This window comes from Rhinatrema bivittatum, chromosome 4, assembly GCF_901001135.1.
Source record: "Rhinatrema bivittatum chromosome 4, aRhiBiv1.1, whole genome shotgun sequence".
NCBI classification, from domain to species: domain Eukaryota; kingdom Metazoa; phylum Chordata; class Amphibia; order Gymnophiona; family Rhinatrematidae; genus Rhinatrema; species Rhinatrema bivittatum.
Genome location: NC_042618.1, coordinates 481,082,936 through 481,101,882, shown reverse-complemented (window position 1 = coordinate 481,101,882; position 18,947 = coordinate 481,082,936). Strand labels below are relative to the sequence as shown.

General features: G+C 42.6%; 1 protein-coding gene across 6 annotated transcripts in view; it reads right to left on the bottom strand.

The window, feature by feature from the left end:
* The window catches only part of LOC115089239 (pleckstrin homology domain-containing family A member 5-like), a 249,729-nt gene that overhangs the window by 29,606 nt on the left and 201,176 nt on the right, over positions 1-18,947 (bottom strand). For all 6 annotated transcript variants that reach the window (XM_029597341.1, XM_029597344.1, XM_029597346.1 and 3 more), the window contains 4 exons: positions 15,369-15,530; positions 8,181-8,345; positions 5,817-5,890; positions 955-1,088 (listed from right to left, as the gene is read on the bottom strand). In XM_029597341.1, the coding sequence (XP_029453201.1) occupies positions 955-1,088; positions 5,817-5,890; positions 8,181-8,345; positions 15,369-15,530 (535 nt within the window). The remainder of the gene's footprint in view (positions 1-954; positions 1,089-5,816; positions 5,891-8,180; positions 8,346-15,368; positions 15,531-18,947) is intronic.

Genomic DNA, 18,947 nt, shown 5'->3' with positions numbered 1-18,947 from the left:
GGTAGGTTAATCTATTAATTGATGTGAAGTTTTGCATAAACCATTTAATTGTTGTAAATCATTTGGGACATAATTTTTGGTAAAGTGATTGTGTGGTTTTCTTATCGTTTTCGGAGGGGGGGAGGGAAGGGCACAAAGAAAAAAAACCCCAAACCCACCCCAACCCTTCAATTCTAATTATTTACAATCCCCCACCCTCCCGACCCCCCACAAACTTGCCTAAAGTCCCTGGAGGTCCAGCGGGGGTCCCGGGAACGATGTTCCCCTCTCAGGCCATCAGCTGCCACTAATCAAAATGGCGCCAATGGCCCTTTGCCTTTACCATGTGACAGGGGCTATTGGTGCCTTTGGCTGGCCCCTTTCACATGGTAGGAGCAATGGATGGCCCGTGCCATTTTTTAAGATGGCGCCGGCTGTCCATTGCCCCTACCATGTGACAGGGGCCAGCCAATGGCACCGATAGCCCCTGTCACATGGTAAGGGCAAAGAGCCACCGGAACCATTTTGTTTACTGGCAGCCAACGGCCTGAGAGTGGGATATCGCTCCCGGGACCCCGCTGGACCTCCAGGGACTTTAGGCAAGTTTTTTGGGGGGGGGGGGGCAGGAGGGTGGGGGATTGTAAATAATTAAATCTGAAGGATCGGGGTGTTTTGTTTTATTTTGGATCGGGACAGCCGAAAAAATGGTCAGAACCATGGGAAACAAAATTTCCCGCGGATCTATGAAATGAAACCGGAAATGATTGCCAGTATGATATACATCTCTATCCAGGATGTGAGTGCACTGAACTCAGCTCACTCGAGCTCCAGTAACTCAGAGGGTGTTTCTCACCCTTGATTCCCAATTCTTTCTGCATAACATGTTCATTTATGAGTTTCAATGTAGCATGAATTCCACACTGGAAACTACACGGCACTTCAGGCCTCCACACGCGTGGCACCTTGTTTCCATACCTGTTACTGTTGCGTTCTTTCCTGTGGTCTCTGCAGTTAGCTCATAAGAAAAAAGCAGCTCTTGAGCACCAACTTCTTCACCCTCCAAGCTGTCGTCACATTTGTGGTTCACAATGGTGGGCTCGTCCTGCAAGCTGGTAGAAAAAGATTTACTGCGTTCAGATAATGCATGCTTAATTTTATGTCATTCTGTACTAAAAGTACTGATCTCCATTCTCATGTCTAATGCTGGTTCCAGAGACAGTAATAAAAGGAGACAGCAGATTAAACAGCACATAAAAAGGTCAGATTTAATTTGGTTATTACATAGGAATATCTGCACCTTTCCCATTTATTAAAAATGTCTAAGTCTGCAGTCAGTTGACCTGAACCCCGGGGGCACGAGGGGGGGCTCAAATCCGGAGGAGAAACTAAAAAAAAAAAAAATTTCGCTCTCACCTTTCTCCTGCACATCCGATTCTGCATTTGAGCCTGCTTCCAAGATGGCCAGGCCGTTCCCACGGTTTTCCGGGCTGGGAACGGCCTGGCCACGCGGCGGGGAACTCGCCCCCAGGTCGCTATGGGTGAGGGGACCGATGAGGGACCCTCCCCACCCGGTAGGCACCCTGAAAAGAGGCCTCCGCGGGAAAAACATGTGGCAGGCTCTCCACATGCTTTACAGGCACTGGAGCAGGGCATCAGCGCTGAAGAAAAAAAAAATTGCTAAAAAAGTAAAAACAGCTGAGCTGTGCAGGGCTGAAGTTGGTCAGTGGAGGCAGCGACTGAACTCTGCACGCTGCCGGAGCTGTCCACAGTTCTTAAAAAGTAACAAATACAGCCCTGCTTGTACCCTTTTTATTTTTATACTGCTCAGCTAAGCCAGGGGAAAAACACTCCCTGAGAGGGTCCTGTTTTACAGTGGAGAGCTAGATAATGGGGGAGGGACTGGACCACCAGTATCACACCCCAGATGGACCCCGGGAAAAAGCCCCCCTCCTAGGCTCCCAGCAGAGCAGAGAGACCGAACTGTCTCTGTGAGGAAAAAAAGGGAGAAGACTTTCAAAGTCCTCTTTTTTTTTTTTTTTTTAAAACAAGAATTTAATACTTGCTTGATCCAGACCAAAAGTAAAGAAAATCCCCTCAGGGAAACTAAGGGAAGAAGAAGAAGGGGAACCATAGGTTCAGCTGCCTGCACCTGCTGGAGACAGACAAATACTGAGGGGATGTAGAGTAGGCTCTGTCCTGATATAGGATACCCTCACAGTTTTGGTCTGTCTCCACCTGCTGGACAGGAGGCTCAACCCACGGTCTGGACTGATCCGGGTACGAACAGGGAACTCCATATTACTTAAAAATAAAATGATTCTACATTTGGCTTTCAGCTTTGAAAACTTATTTCATGGGCAAGCTGTAAACTCCCTTGTCAGCTCTTGGATATATGTACGGTATTTCTGTTTCAAATAAGTCGGAGGTGTACATAGATCCCAGGTTATCACTAAAAGCTCAGGTAGACTCAGTTCTCCGGAGCTCGTTCTTTAAAATAAACCTATATCACCTTAAGTACTTTCTCGAACCAGCTAATTTTCATACTGTTCTTCAAGCCTTAGTTTTCTGGCTCATGGCAGATCTTTCCATTAGAACTGTCTCCAAGCCAGTTTTTAACTGAACCCTTGTACATAGTTTTGTTTTACTTATACATACATATTTATATATATACATATATATTTTTGCTTCACAATTCTGTGATTTAGGGCTCGTATTGGTCTTGATCTCTCTCTTTTCCTTGCTAGTTCTTTGTTCCTATGTAATCCCTCCCATCTTCCTGTTCATTGTATTTTCCATACTTTCAGTTCTGCTGTAAACCGATATGATGTCCCCCACTAATATCGGCATAGAAAAGTTAACAAATAAATAAATAAAATTGATTACTAAACTCACTCTATTCTGGTTTTCCCTTATCAGTTCTATGTCCCCTCCAAATAATTCAGAACTCTGCAGCTTGTTTACTGATCGGAGCACACAGAGATCGTTTCATACTTGTCCTTTCGTTGCTACACTGGTTGCCAGCTCATCATCGCATGCAATATAAAACTGCTGTTATTCTTCACACGCCCTCCCCTTGGATTGGATCCACAGCCCTTCACATCTGCTGTGCTCTGCTGGCCAGCGTTTATTAGCCATTCCTCCTCTCTGTAACCAGAATACGCTCTTTTTCCATCTATGGCCTCACATTATGGAATTCTTTACTCAGTCCCCATTTGCCTGACCCAAGCTGGCAAAGAATTTAACACATCCTTAGAAACATCCTTGCTCCCCAAAGCTTTTTCCTCCTCCAGGTGACAACTTTAAATGACAACCCTCAATGTGTCACCCGGCCTTAATCACCAACTGCAATACATTATTATTTTCTCACTGTCTTAGCTATGATCCCTGACCCTGCTCCTTTGGGGTATTTCTATAGCATGTTGGTTCTGATACCTTGTCTGGTCTGGTTTTATATAAATTGTACATGTTTTCTTGTAGGCCGCCCCAAACGTTTTGGAGGGGCAGGTAATAAATATTTTTAAATAAATGAATATTCGCTTAAATACATTTGATGCTATCACCTAACATAACTCCTACTAACAGTGATACAGTCACAAAATGGAAAAATAGACACTGCCACAGGGTGGCAATATAACAGACTAATATAAATTACATTTAATCCATAATAAGGCCAAGATTCTTAACTACTGTAGCTCTCCAAGAATAAAAACAGGTCTGCTTTTTAGAGTAACCAAAAAGTAATATACAAATATATCTACTGAATAGTCATTGTGGACATCCTGAAAACAAGAGCATAAGAACATGCCATACTGGGTCAGACTGAGGGTCCATCAAGCCCAGCATCCTGTTTCCAACAGAGGCAAATCCAGGCCACAAGAACCTGGCAAGAACCCAAACATTAAAAACATCCCATGCTACTATAGCCAGTAACAGCAGTGGCTATTCCTTAAGTCAACCTGGCTAATAGCAATTTATGGACTTCTCCTCCAGGAACTTATCCAAACCTTTTTTAAACCCAGCTACACTAACTGCACTAACCACATCCTCTGGCAACAAATTTCAGAGTTTAATTGTGCGTTGAGTGAAAAAGAATTTTCTCTGCTTTGTTGACAATGTTGACATCAAGAGTCTGAATTGTATCTTCAATGCTACTAAACCAGGTCAGTGTCATGTATATGCTGGTTGCTGACCTTTTGTGGTTGAGCAGCACAGAAAGGATCCTGGTTATGGATGGATCAGGCTGGAATACTGCTTCATTTATTTATTTATTTAAAGTTTTTTCTATACCGGCATTCATGATACAATCACATCATGCCGGTTTACAGATAACAGGGGGTGTGAAAAAAGAAACAGAACATGGAACATGTGCATAGAACCGTAAAAATTACATTACAACAAGGTATATCTAACTTGGGTAATATTACTTTCTTCTCAAAAAATTTTTTGGCAACTTAGCTTTTTTTTTTTTTTTTAACCATCATGCATATTGTACTTGAATCTGGATGTAGTATTTTGTTCCCCTACCCATCCCATATCAGAGAGACTGCAATTCTTTATTTGCATGTATGCGAGTTATAAAGAAAGCCACTCTCGCATGTAAACCAACTCAGTTCTATCAAGAAAGCCTGGTTTATTAACAGATAACGGGATTTATTATGAGTTTTTGGACCCTAAAGAATTTACAGTAAACTGGACTAAACCAACAGCATTAATCAGCAGTTGGCTGCAAGCAAATAAAGCCCCATATCCAAGCTCTGCATGACGGCTTGCTTTATACAGAAATACAAGGGGTTTCAGGTGGTCATTCTTTATAACTAGTGTGTCATTCAGAAATATCACACAAGTCACTGCAGACACTGGTTAGAAATCAGCAAGGCTTTCTAGACAGTGATCTGCTGCCAATTTCTTAGCAAGGGGCTCTCACTGAAAACGGAGCATACAGAATGTAGAGATGGACAAGGAGTAGGATTATATTTCAGTGCTCAGCAAGATTTCTATGCACAAGAGAGGGTCAGAATTTGCTTTGTACAGAAAGATTCCACCTCCAAGGAATCGGTATCTACAGTGACCTCTGATACCACTGTATGTACCAAACCCTACTTCCTCACTACTCTCCTAGACGTCTGCTTCTTCTTCCCACATCATATACATCACCAGTCTGCCATCTCACTGCAGCTTCTCTACTCTACTCAACTCCACACTCCTCCTCAGCCTCTTCTATTCATTGATCTCTTTTCCCCCCTACTTTACTTCCTCTTCGTCGCTTCCTACCCTCACCACCCTCCTTTCCTCTCTTCCTCATGCCAGATAAAAAATTAGCAGGGTACAACAACCAAAGGAGCAGCCTCAGGAAAGGAGCGCAAGATGCAATTCTGTACTGCACTATTCCTCTTCCTACCTCCTCCTCAACCATAGTGGCTCTCACCGTAGTCACCCGCTGATTGCCAATGGGCTGTAAGGGGAAGCAGAAAAGCATTTCTACCTGCCCCCCTCCCCCCAGGGCTGCTCGGAATAAGGGTTTTGCGCAAGTTCCCTATAGCACAGTGGCTCCTAACCTCTAACTTACTCTTATTGACTATTTGGGCAAAGGAAAAGCGTAAACCTAACAGATTGACCTGTGTATCCTTGCGCAGGAAGGATAGACTATATACACAGGCCACGATTGTGGTGTCCCATTAACCCTTTATTCCCACCTTGCTAAATTGCATGCCACATCTGGCACTAGCAATAGGGAGACACGCAGAAGGTTTGGTCTTGTCTGCAGCCGGTGAGTGAATGAAATGTTGCTCCTCACGCATCACTCTCAGCATAGGAACAAAAGCTCTTGGACATTTTACCTGTTGGCAATGGCTGCTTGCATCTTTTCTACCACAAATGGTCGACACTCCGCCTTGTCTTCTGGGCTCTCTTCCTGTGAGATTAATAGCACACATATAATTGATTTCAACAGTTTCTCTGGGTTTGATAGCTATGGAAAACACCAAAATTTATTCTCATAAACATGAGTAGAGGAATCGTAGGTGGTGTTGAAAATAGGCTACATTTTGGTTATGGTACGGGTTGGGGGAAGGTTGAGTTTGAAAAAATATACAAGCGTCAGGTGTTAGCAGGTAAATTGCTAGAATACTTTGATATAAGGTTAATGCAGCATCATCATCATGGTGTCCTAGGTTTGATATAAGGTTAATGCAGCATCATCATCATGATGTCCTAGGTTTGATATAAGGTTAATGCAGCATCATCATCATGGTGTCCTACGTGAAATCTATTCCTGGTTGCCATATCCTGTGTCAGCTGTCAGTTAACCACATGTGTGCTGTGTCTGCTTACTCCAGTCTGGTTTTCTCATTCTGCTACTTTCTCTGGAATATGGAAGTGAGATGCAGCTTGGTGTTGGGGGAGGGGTGAAGTAGGGGAAAGAGGCATACACAGTGCCATAAAATCTACATAAATAGGAAATGTAGGCTACTGCAGTAACTCTTACAAAAATATGAGGGGAATGATCATGAATACATTTACAGAGCAAGGGAATGCCAATATAATTTTGTTCAAGCTGTTTTCTAATCCCAAAGTAGTGACAGATATGCATATTGATGTCATATTACATTGTAAACAAAATCCTAATGAACACATGTATATATATATATATATATATATATATATATACACACACACACACACAAACTCTCTCTCTATATATATATATATTTTTTTTAATGTATCTATATATATATATATATATATAGATATATTTTGTGTGTGTGTGTGTGTATCTATATCTATATATAAACTGTAATAGTATCATGGTGACACACTTCAAAACTAAGAAGCTAGTGATACAGAGCCACTGGACAGTACTGATAGCTTCCAACTGAGGCTGCTCAAAACTTGTGCTCCCAACTGGCTCCATTTTTTCAGGATAGGTTGTTCCTGTCCTGGGGTTTTACCCCCATTAAATACATGGAATTAGTCCTGCTGTTCTTGAGGAAATCAGAACTATTGATCCATGCATGTAAACTGGATCATTCTGCCTTGAAAAAAGAGAGTCAGCTAGCAACCTTATTTAGAAAGCTGCTGAACATTAATGCATGAACAGGAAAGACCTGTGTCTGATGCAGAATTTGGGTTAGTTCACTGGACTGGCTTAGACTGTGCCACACAGAAGTGCATGAGCTGGTTTCACAGAAGACACTGTTTGGTGGAACATGTGTAAGTGGGTGCTTTCTGAGGATGCTTAGGGTAAAAATGCAGAAGTGGGGATTCTCTCGGCATTCTAAGCTACTGCAATAAGCTCGGCGTTGTAGATGATCAGTAAGCTAGAATTAACCAAGCGTTCGTGGCTGGGTTGTCTATAGAAGCCTCTGCTTACAGATAAAGAAATGCTAGGTGCCATGTCTTGCTGCTACTTTTTGATTTTAAAAAGTCTTTTCCCCTTACATTTGCTTTCTAATGGATTGTTTAGATTACAGAGAAGTGTATTAAGCTAGCTTGAAATACAAACAAGCTGCGCATCAGCTTAACATTTTTAGGGAAAGACATTGTGCCTTTTTTCGTGTATCACACGCCTAAGAGGCCTCAATGCATGCAGCTTTCCTCAGTTCAAGCTGCGCCTGCTTCGTTTAGTTTTCCCAGTTATGGTCTCACTGGTTTTGTCTGTCTTGACTAGACTTTAAGCTCTAAGGAGAGCAGAGACCATCTTCTTATGTATCTGTAAATCACTAACAATAAGAATTACATTTTAACTTTCAAACTCTGGAAGTCAAAATAAAAAAATCCCCATTTTTGGAAAGAACTATACTTACTGTACCTGAATGTAACTTGCCTTGAGGTAGCAATGAAAAGCGCAAAGCTGAACACACAAACAAATACAATCCTGGAGGCCTTTATGCATTTTTGAAAGTATTCTTACTTCTCAGCTGAGGTAACTGATGTTCTGGTCACTGCACTATACCAGGGGTGGCCAACTCTGGTCCTCCAGCGCCACAAACAGTTCAAGATACTGTATCCTTAATGACTATAAATGGAGGCAGTGCCAGCTCATCTCTGTCATGCATATTTATTGTGGATTCCCAGTTTGTGGCTCTCAAGGCCTGGAGTTGGCCACCTCTGAGTCAGAATCACCGAGCGCTAAACACATCCTACTGAACACTTCTATCCAGGTTAAGAAAGCTTGTCGGAATTAACAACAAAGTTAAACCAACCTGGGTGGCATCAGCATTGCATTTCTCTGCTGCTGCTGCAGCCTCTCTTAATCGTGTTATTTCTTCTGCAGGAGTTTCGCGATAGTTTTGGTGCAAACTGTTCCTTTGTACAGCATTCTCCAGATCCTTTATATTACTAAACACCTTTTCTTCTCTTTTACGAACCTGTGGAAAAGCCAACTCACTTTTTAACTGAATTTGATTGCTATAAAGATTAGAATACTATGCAAAAATTCAACCAACCATGGCCTATTACACCCGTGGTGTAGCAGGTGTGGATTAACAATTCAGTAAGGCCACAGCCCCAGATCTCCTGTGACAACTCAGGGGTAGACCAGTGGCAAGGCTTAGAAAATTCAATAGTTGTCCTGCAGCACATATATATATATATACATTATGATGGGTATTATATTCCCCTGGTCATTAAAAAGCAGCAAGGGATGGAGAAAGCCCAGGTGTGGTGGGAGAAGGTTGAAAGCTTGTCAGAAGGAGGAAATAGTTCTATTAGAACCAGAAGAAGAGACAGAGGAAGTGGAGGTGGAGGTACTGAGCAGCCCAGAGGTCGAGCTTGAGCCAATGGACCTTGGAGACGAATGGTGGAGACCCCCTCCAGAAGAGGATACACTCAGGGGGTCTGCAGGTCAGGAGCTTTGCTGGATGTGGTTGCAGCCATAGTGAAAGGGGATGTATAAATGCCAGCTGCAGATTACAGTGGGAGTGGCAGAAGGGCCTGGTTCTCCTAAAACTAGGTCCTTAGAGCACAAACCAGTCCTAGGCTGTGGAGGAAGCATCTGCAAGCAGTAGGTATGAGGATTAAGGAAAGAGTTGCTTTATTAATGCACGATTTTGGGACTGTTGTTGTTTGATAAAGTAACCCTATAGAGACCTTAAACTACTGGGACAACTGGGGACTATGTTTGCTTATGCCCAGCTCACCCACTGGGGTGAGGGGGCCCAAATCCATAGCTGTATCACCCTGGAAGGAACAGGGTAAAAGTAAGGCTATTATCCACAATGAGGCCTAGATCCTTTTCCTGGGTGGTGACTCCGAATGTGAAACCTCGTATTGTGTAGCTATCATTTGGGTTGCTCTTCCCTATGTGTATCACTTTGAACTTGTCCACATCAAATGTCATCTGCCATTTGGATGCCCAGTTTTCCAGTCTCGCAAAGTCCTCTTGCAAGTTTTCATAATCTTATGATTTAATAAATTTAAATAATTTTGTATCAGCAGCAAATGTGATCACCTCATTTGTCCTTCCCATTTTTAGATTATTTATGAATATGTTAAAAAGCAGTGGTCCTTGTACAGATCCCTGAGACAATCCACTATTCACCTTTCTTCATGAAGAAAATGGAGCGTTTAGCCCTACTCTGTTTTCTATCTTTTAACCAGTTCTCATTTCACAATAAAACATTGTCTCTTATCTCATGACTTTTTAATTTCCTCAGGAGTCTCTCATGAGAGACTTTGTCAAATGCTTTCTGAAAATCCAGATACACTACATCAATTGGCTTACCTTTATCCAATTTATCCACACCTTCAAATAAATGTGGCAAATTGGTGAGGCTAGACTTCCCCCTTAGCTAAATCCATGTTGACTTTGTCCTATTAATTTTGTTCTTTAGAACAGTTTCAACCAGTTTTCCTGGCACTGATGTCAGACTCACCGGTCAGTAGTTTCCCAGATCACTCTTTTTAAAAACTGACGTTACACTGGCTACCCTACAAACTTCCATAGCTGATTTTATTGAGTTTACAGATTATGAACAAGTGGTCTACAATTTCATTTCTCAGTTCTTTCAGCACTCTGGGATGTATGCCATCTGGTCCACGTGACTTGCTACTCTTTATTTATTTAAAACAATTTCTATTCCGCCTATAACAGATTTTATTTATTTATTTATTTATTTATTAACTTTTATTTACCGACATTCGTGAAACACATCATGCCGGTTTACAAAAAACTCAAAGGAGGAAAGTTACAGTATAACAATAACACAGTAAAACTGATAAATAGGTAAAACAATAGCGTAGTAGAGCAATAGTAGAGGGGAGGGGAGTGGGAAAGGGAGGATACCGGGGAGTGGGAGAGGGGAGGCTAAGGGAAGGGCAAAGGCTGGACAGAAAGGAGTGAAAGAACACAAATAGATTCCCATGCTAAGCAGATTACAACAAATAAAATACATAAAAACATGTTGACAATTTGACCTAGTACATCTTCCAGGTTCACCGAGATTTGTTTTAGGTCCTTTGAATCATTGCCTTTAAATATCACTTCTGGCATGGGTATCTGCTTTACATCTTCACCAGTCAAGACCAAAACAAAGAATTCATTTAATCTCTCTACTATGGCCTTGTCTTCCCTTAGTCGCCTTTTGCCCCTCGATTATCTAATTGGCCAACTTATTCCCTCACAGGCCTTACGTTTCAAATGTACCTGAAAGTTTTTATTATGAGTTTTTGCTTCCACAGCAAGCTTTCTTCAAATTCTTTCAATGCCTTCCTTATCAATGCTTTGCATCTAACTTGCCAGTGGCTTTTTGCTGTTTCCTTCATTTGGATCCTGTTTTCTTCATTTTTGAAAGATGTTCTTTTGGCTACTACAGCCTCTCTTACCTTACCTTTTAACCATGCTAGCATCCATCCACCTTTTTGTAATGCGTGCAATACATCTGGGTCTGGGCTTCCAAGATGGTACTTTTAAACTTCTATGACTGATGTAAACTATTGACCTTTGCAACTGCTCGTTTTGGTTTTTTCCTAACTATTTTTCTCAATCTCATTTTTGAAAGTTAGATGTTATCATAGTAGATTTCCTTAGTATCCTCCCTCCAATTATCAAGTCAACAAATCATTTATTCCACTAAGGATTAGGTCAAAATAGCTGCTCCTCCTTGTCAGTTTTTGTACCAGCTGCTCCATGAAGTAGTCATTTATTTCATCTACAAAACTCTACCTTCTTAGCATGTCCTGATGAGACATTTATCCAGTCAAAATTAGGGTAACTGAAATCACCTATTATTACTGGGTTGCTGATTTTGTTAGCTTCCCTAATTTGTTAGCTTTTCATCTGTCTGTTCATTCTGGCCAGGTGGACTGTAGTACACGCCACTGTTCTTCTCTTATCTGCTCTCCCCAGTTTGTCTTTCTCCATCCCTAACTCCTCTGTAGGCTCTTCTCTCCCTTCATCTCTTCTGTTTGCTCTCTCCTGGGTTTTTTCCTCCTACTTGCCATCAATGATACTCTTACTCTTCCCCAGACTCTTCACCTATACCTCAATCATTTCTCCTTCCCTTCCCTCCCTCTCACCAACCAGCCAGCAGGAGGAAGAGAAATGGCTCTTCAGTCCATGTTCAGCTTTTCTGCTGGCTGGAGTCAGACTCGTGGTTTGGACTGCACAGAACACCATAGTCATGTACAGAGCTCCTGCTTTCCTGCAGAGTTTTCAAGATTCTGCAGCAAGAGTTGTCAAAATTATACAGCAGATTTGTCAAAATCCTGCATATATTTGCAATTTAAATACTCGTTTTTTTTTTTACTTTATACAAATAAAGTCATTTTCTGACTTTTTAAAACTTTTATATTTATTAAATTTTACAATTTTCAAAGTATTCACTTTGTGAAGAAGCATGGCATTGAATATAAAGAGAAAATTACAAAAGGAAATTCACTTAGCAGAAAACAGCCAACACCTTTTAGACTACCATAAGTGTGTGTGTCAAAACAGACTGGGAGGCAGGAGGAGAGCCCAGATCTTCAATGGAACCGAGGTGGATTGACGACTGACATCAGGACTGGTGGAGTCCATTGTGGACCCCTGGCATTGATAAAGGATGGGAACTCCTCGCCGCAGAGTCGCTTTGGGGGCATCATGGCATACACCGTCCCGAGCCCAGCACCAATAGACGATGACTGGTGCCTATGCTTCCTCGGCTTCCCTCGGTGCTCAGCTAGTTTTTCCTTGGTGCAGAGGTTGACGACGAGGAACCTGCAAGAGACTGACATGGGCCGATCCCCAGTGCCCCTATCTGACGATGGCATCAACAGGACCAGCAGCCCCATTGACATCAAAGGCTCGGTATCCACTGGTGTGGCTCCAAAGTCCTTCAGTGCCGATGCCGTCGATGGCTCAGACTCTCTCAACCCGAACAGCTTCTCCATCTTGCCAAGTCGATTGCGACACCCCTTTGGGGACATCTGGTCGCATAAGTGACAACCCCAGATGTCATGCAATGCCCCCAGGCAGAGAATACACACTGTGTGGGTCCGTAACGGACACAGTCCTTGGGCACTGGGGGAAACTTGACGAGGCCATGCTGATACGAAAAAATGGCAGGGAAAAAATGATAGGCAATGACGGCGGGCAACAGACGCCAGCGAGCACCGAGGCACCATCTCCATGGGGGGAATGGAAATGAAAATAAACTTACTGAACTGCTGAAAAACCTGATAAAGGCTAAGGAGAACCGAAGAGGGATCTGAAGAAAACACATGAAAAACCCTCAAATTATCGGTGGATAAGTTTTTGAAGGCAATTTATGTATTTATTTATTTATAACTTTTATATACCGACATTCAAATGAATATCACATCGGTTCACATATAACTGGGGAGCCAAAAACTAGTTGGGAGAAAGGAAGGATAAAGATACAATTAACAGGGATTCGTAAGGAACGGGGAGAGAAAGAGGAACGGTCTAAGGGACCAAGTGAGTGTAATAGGAGGATACAGCAAAACTTAAACAACTTTATATAGATAGCAACTATGTTACATATTATATTTACATAACTGTATGACAGTCAAAGCAGTAGTTTCTGCGGCAACTTGTATTGACAATGGGTAATAGTTATGGATTACCAGAGATGGTTATAGGAAGTTAAGGTGGTAAGAGTTACATAGATAGGGTTAAGGTACCTGGGGGGTGAGGACAGAGACTAGGATGGGGTTAAGTGAATGCTTGTTTGAACAACCAGGTTTTTAACTTTTTTTTAAAGGTATTTGAACAGTGCTCCGAGCGTAGGTCTGGAGGCATCGAGTTCCATAATGAAGGACCTGCGATGGAGAGAGCAATTTCTCGTGTGGAAGTGAGCTGGGTAGATTTGTATGAGGGGGCGGTTAAAGTCCCTAGGTAGGCGGATCTAGTAGGTCTGTTGGGGATATGAAACTGGAGAGAGTCATTAAGCCAGTGGATCTCTTTGTTGTGTAGGGTTTTGTGGATAATAGTTAGGCTTTTATGAAGGATTCTAGCTGGGATAGGAAGCCAGTGGAGGTCTCTGAGGATTGGAGTAATATGGTCTGATCTCCGGGAATTGGTAAGAATTCTAGCTGCTGCATTTTGCAGCATCTGCAGAGGTCTGGTGGTGGACGCAGGCAATCCTAGAAGTAGGGTATTGCAATAGTCGATTTTTGAAAACAATGTGGATTGGAGTACAGTTCGGAAATCGTTATGGTGTAAAAGGGGTCTTAATTTCTTCAAAATGTGTAATTTATAAAAGCAGTCTCTTGTAATATTGGATATGTGTTTTTGGAGATTAAGGTGTTCATCCAAGGTGACAACTAGGTCTCTAACATGTTGTGAGAAAGGGTGAGTCGGGAGAGGAGAAGAGGGAGGGTGGCGGGCAGGAGAGATGAAGAGTAATTCAGTTTTCGAGGAATTAAGGGCGAGGTTAAGGTTGGTGAGAAGGTTATTGATTGAGGATAGGCATTCATCCCATAATTTAAGGGCATTTGTTACAGAGTCAGTAATCGGTAGGAGTATCTGGACATCGTCCGCGTATACATAGTGTGTAAGTCCAAGATCTGCAAGAAGTTGGCATAGAGGTAATACGTAAATATTAAAAAGCGTTGGGGAGAGGGAAGAGCCTTGAGGAACACCATGTGATAACTTGACTGCGTTAGATTCGTGATTGCCTATTTTGACTTTGTAGAAGCGGTTGCCTAAGAAGGAGGATAACCAGTTCAGGGCAGAGCCCGCGATACCGATATCTGAGAGGCGGTTGATAAGGAGATTATGGTTGACAGTATCAAAGGCCGCAGAGATGTCAAGCAGGGCTAGGATGTAAGATTGGCCTTTATCTAACCCTTTGAGGATTGTATCGGTAAGAGATATTAGCAAGGTTTCAGTATTGAAGAATTTTCGGAAGCCGAATTGGGAAGGCAAAAGCAAATTGTGACTATCTAGGTGTTCTATGAGCTGAGCGTTAACTACCCTTTCCATGAGTTTTGCTATGAATGAAAGGTTGGATATCGGTCGGTAGTTGGCTGGGACTGCAGGGTCCAAATTAGGTTTCTTTAAGATGGGTTTGAGAGTGGCTTGTTTCAGTTCATCGGGGACCTTACCTAGGGTGAGGGATCGGTTAATTTCAAAAGAAAAGCCACGAGCTCACTTCACCGCAAGGCGAAAGCTCCACGGAAAAAAAGAGACTGAAGAGGGACCCCACATGGACGCGTGGTATAGGGCATGCTGGGTATGTTCAGTATGCACAGTCAAAATTCCAGAAACTTTGATATAAGTTTCCCATGCTGGGCTCCATCTGATGATGTTACCCATGTGTGAGGACTACCATCCTGCTTGTCCTCGGAGAAAGTACTAAAAAGCTGCTGGGGAAGGAAAGAGTCCTACCCTAGCCGGCTCACTCCATCAGCTCATTTCCCACAGTTCTGCGGGGACTGCAGCCCTTGTCATAGCATCATGACATGCCACATGGTATCATAAGTAGGGACCTTCATTTTTAGTTTTATTTTATTTTGTCCGGGAATTTCAATGTGGAAAAATTACTTCTCCTACTGATTTTTCTCCTGTGTGTTATATCAGTCATTTTTCCACTGACATCTTTTGTTATAACATTGAAATTCCCAAGCAAAACTGAAAACTAAGGTCCCTACACATTGAACTGCAGTACTGGAAGTTACGTATTATTACAAGGAATAGAATAGTGCACTCAAGCTTACAATCCATAGGAGTCATTGCCATAGTACTGGGCAAGAATACATTTTATTTTATAGTAACGAAGGTTGTAGAAAAGCATTTCCAGCATTCCTGTGAGCACTGTGCTAGGAAAACTGTTGCCAGCTGCTAGAAGACTAGAAAGAGATTAAAGTCACCAGTGCTTACCCCTTGTAGCTTCTCTCCAGCCTGATGGAAAGAATAAATACTAGTTTTTGATTTTATACGACCTTCATACCTCTTTATGGACCGGGGTGTTCCACTTTTCTGCTTCCAAAGCCTCTTTCAGTCGCATTATTTCTTGTGCAGGTGTTTCATGATCTTGACTCAAATCATTTTCTCGGACTGCATTCTCCAGTTCTCTAATATTAGTGAACACTTTGTCCTCCTTTCTCCGAATCTGTAGAAAGATATTATATAGCACTTTTTTTGTGTGTTTTATGTTTTTTTTTTATTTTGGCTGTTTGAATTTGTAAACCACATAGAACTTTGGATTTTGCAGTATATAAATACTGTAAATACATAAATATCGCATGGTTTTCTTTCCTGAGGACAAAAAGAAAATCAGCTTATAGGCCATAAGAAAATATTTAGATATTTCTGAAAATGCCATTCAAAAAGCAGTGGCAGTGTGAGCTTTCATATACTGTGTCACGAGTATGCTTTTAACCCTGGCTGGAGATATCTCCTCATTGCTGGAGGGGCTAATTTAACATCCAAGCCTGTGTAACCCTTCTTCTCTCCACTACGGTTGCTAGCAAGAGTGCAGGAATACAGTTAGTAATGTGGACAGCTAGCCAACAAAGTGGTTTGTTCCCACTGGCACACACAGCTGAAATAAAAGGCCATTTCATGTTATAGTTAAGCTAATTTCTCCTATAATAGCTAGCAGGCACACTCTTTATTACATGTTTAATAGCTTTGAAACACTTAACTGCTGTAAAAATCATGTAACTCTTGAAATTTCAGTGAATTTTCAAAAAGTTTTACGTGCATAAATGAACTTTACGTTTGTAAACAGGTTTTTGAAAATTAAGATTTATAATTTTACTCATGTAACTTTTTTGAAAATTCATAAGTGTCTTTAGTTAACCAATTCAAAACAAAAAGGGCCAACCGAAATCCTCTAGAGTCACACAAAACAAAATCAGTGGTATGCCAACAATAAGTGATTTCAGACACTCATAAATGTTATGGCTCTGGTCCAGGTGAAGAATTGGGAAACACCACGCCGGGAGTGATGCAAGGCAACTGAGCAAGGCTGAAACAAGGCTTGGGCAGTTTGGTAAGGCTGGAGCAAGGTTTGGATAGACTAGTGAAGCTAGAGCAAGGCTTGGACATGTTGGTAAGGCTGGTGAAAGGTTTGGATAGACTAGTGAAGCTAGAGAAAGGCTTGGACATGTTGGTAAGGCTGGTGAAAGGCTTGGACTGGAACAGAGTGCAAGCAAGGCTGGAAAAGCATACAGGTAAGACTGAACTGAGGCTTAGACAGGAACAGAGTGCAAGTAAGACTGGGATTAGCTAAGACAAGATAGGACAGGCAAGACAAGGACAATACAAAACATGGAACATAAAACCTGAAGGCAGCAAGACAGGCAGGTCCCAAGGGGCAGGACAAGGAGAGGCCTAGATAGGCCACAGAGCAAGGCTAGGGTCAGAAGGCTCAAGTGCCAGAAAGCAAGGCAAGGCAAGGAAAAGGTCAGAAGGCCTAAAGGCCACAAGACAAGACAAGGTTGAGGTCAGAAGGTCCGGAGGCCATGAGGCAAGATGAGGATAGGCCTGGGTAGGCCGCAAGGCAACGGTGGCTAAGGCAGGGAGCCAAGGGAGACTCGATGCAGAAGGACCTTGGGACTGACAAGACAAAGTTAAGTAGTGCTGAAGTCTGAGTGTGGTGAAGGCAGGAGGGAGGAGCTTGGCCAGCCTGGATGGTATGCCCTCTGAGGTCCCCTGGTGGAGGGGAGGCTGCATAGCAGCTGAAACCATAACAAAAGTTTACTGCAACATTTTTTATTCATTGGTCCCCATTCAAAAAAATCGATTTCTAAATTTTTCTGCAAGTAAAATTTTTTTTTAAAAGCCAGTCACAGAAAAATTCAATTCAGGGGGAACGCTATATCGCAGCCGGACAAGATGGCCACCTGAACGAAGTGCTCCACTCCCACGACCCTCAATTTTGCTATTTTAAGCCTGTAACAGTGAACTATCTCAGCTTACTTAACTTTCTTAGCTATCACAAGCTTCAAAGATGACATCAAAACGGAAAACTAGCGACTTGAAACAGTTTGCATTTAGCAAACATGCTGAAGAGTTACTACCTGACAACGATGAACAGGCCGCTGAAGACAGCGACGTAATACCGGCAGCTAGCACATTTACTGCTTCATCTTCGGCGCTAGAGATGTCGGATCTACCCTCCTGAGCTGAGAGGCTGGTTTCAAGAACTAAGAGCTGATATGTGCCAGCATAAACAAGATCTGCTGGCCTCCATATCTGAAGTGTGAGAGGATATGGCAACATAAATAACCGCGTAGACGAGATCGACAACAGAATGGACAGTCATGATGAGGCTCTACCTGCGCTCCTGTTTCAACATCAACTCACAGTAATATAAAGCAGCTGGCGGATAAACTAGAATACTTCGAGAACTGTACCAGATGCTGCAACTTGCGGATTAGAAGAGTTCCAGAGGACCCAGAATTTGCTGATACAAGTGTGGCTGCTGAAAAGATTTGTCTCTTCCTTCTGGCGCAAAGCTCCATAGATGATTCATCTACAGATGAGCAAGGGCCTGCATCAGTAAAGATAGACAAAGCTCACAGAGCTCTTGGCCCCAGACAGAGCAACATGGCTAGGGATATCGTGATCTGCCTACATAACTTCTCGCTGAAGACACAAATATATGAAGCAGCCAGAAAAAAACAATCTTGGCTCTGGAAGGGGAATTCTGTCTCCATATATCAGTATTTATTAGCACCAAGCACCCTGCAAAAAAGATTTAATTTGAAGGAAGTGACCCGTTCTCTCCATGGGGGACAAATTCACTACAGATAGACTTACCCATTCAGCCTGCAATTTTCCTTAAAGGGCAACACCTATTGGATAAAAACAGTTTAGGAAGTAATAGAAGCTTTTAAGCAAGCTGATCTTCCGGTTCCTTTTGAGGCCCCTAAGATGGCGCCGAACGTGCCCAAGATTATGGTGCCCCCGAGATGGTGCAGAGTTGAGAAAGGAGGCAGATGCCTGCAACGCCAGTCTGGAGAACAACATTCTGTGACATTGGACCAGGGCCGAGGACTCAGATGAACCTTCTATTTTTCATTCTGGTCATAGCTATAGCGAGTCTACTGGTTAAGTTACTTATTTCTACCTAACTGCGAATTCCAATGTCCTTTTCAACAGTTCATGACTACTGTTCATGATATATTGTTAGCTCTGTGTTTTTTCTCTATCTCTTGCAAAACAATGTTAGTGGGTCGGGGGGGGGGGGGGGGAGATGGTGACTCAGCTTTGACTGTCTGTCAATGCCCCATGGGATAGGAGCGACCTGCCTAGGGGATTTGGTAGGTCAGTCTTTACAATTTGGGAATCCCTGGGGAGGGGAACCTTCCACCATAAAGCGATATCTATACGAATATATCTTCATGTTTTTATTGGCAACTCGGCCCCTCTATCATGACTGGAGTGGGTGCATAAAGGCAGGTATAACTCTGGGTCTACTTTACCACCATGGCCACTAGAATTCTATCTTTAAATGTAAAAGGCCTCAACACTTTCCAGAAGCGTCTGCTATTAGCTGTGGAGGCATCTATTCACAAAG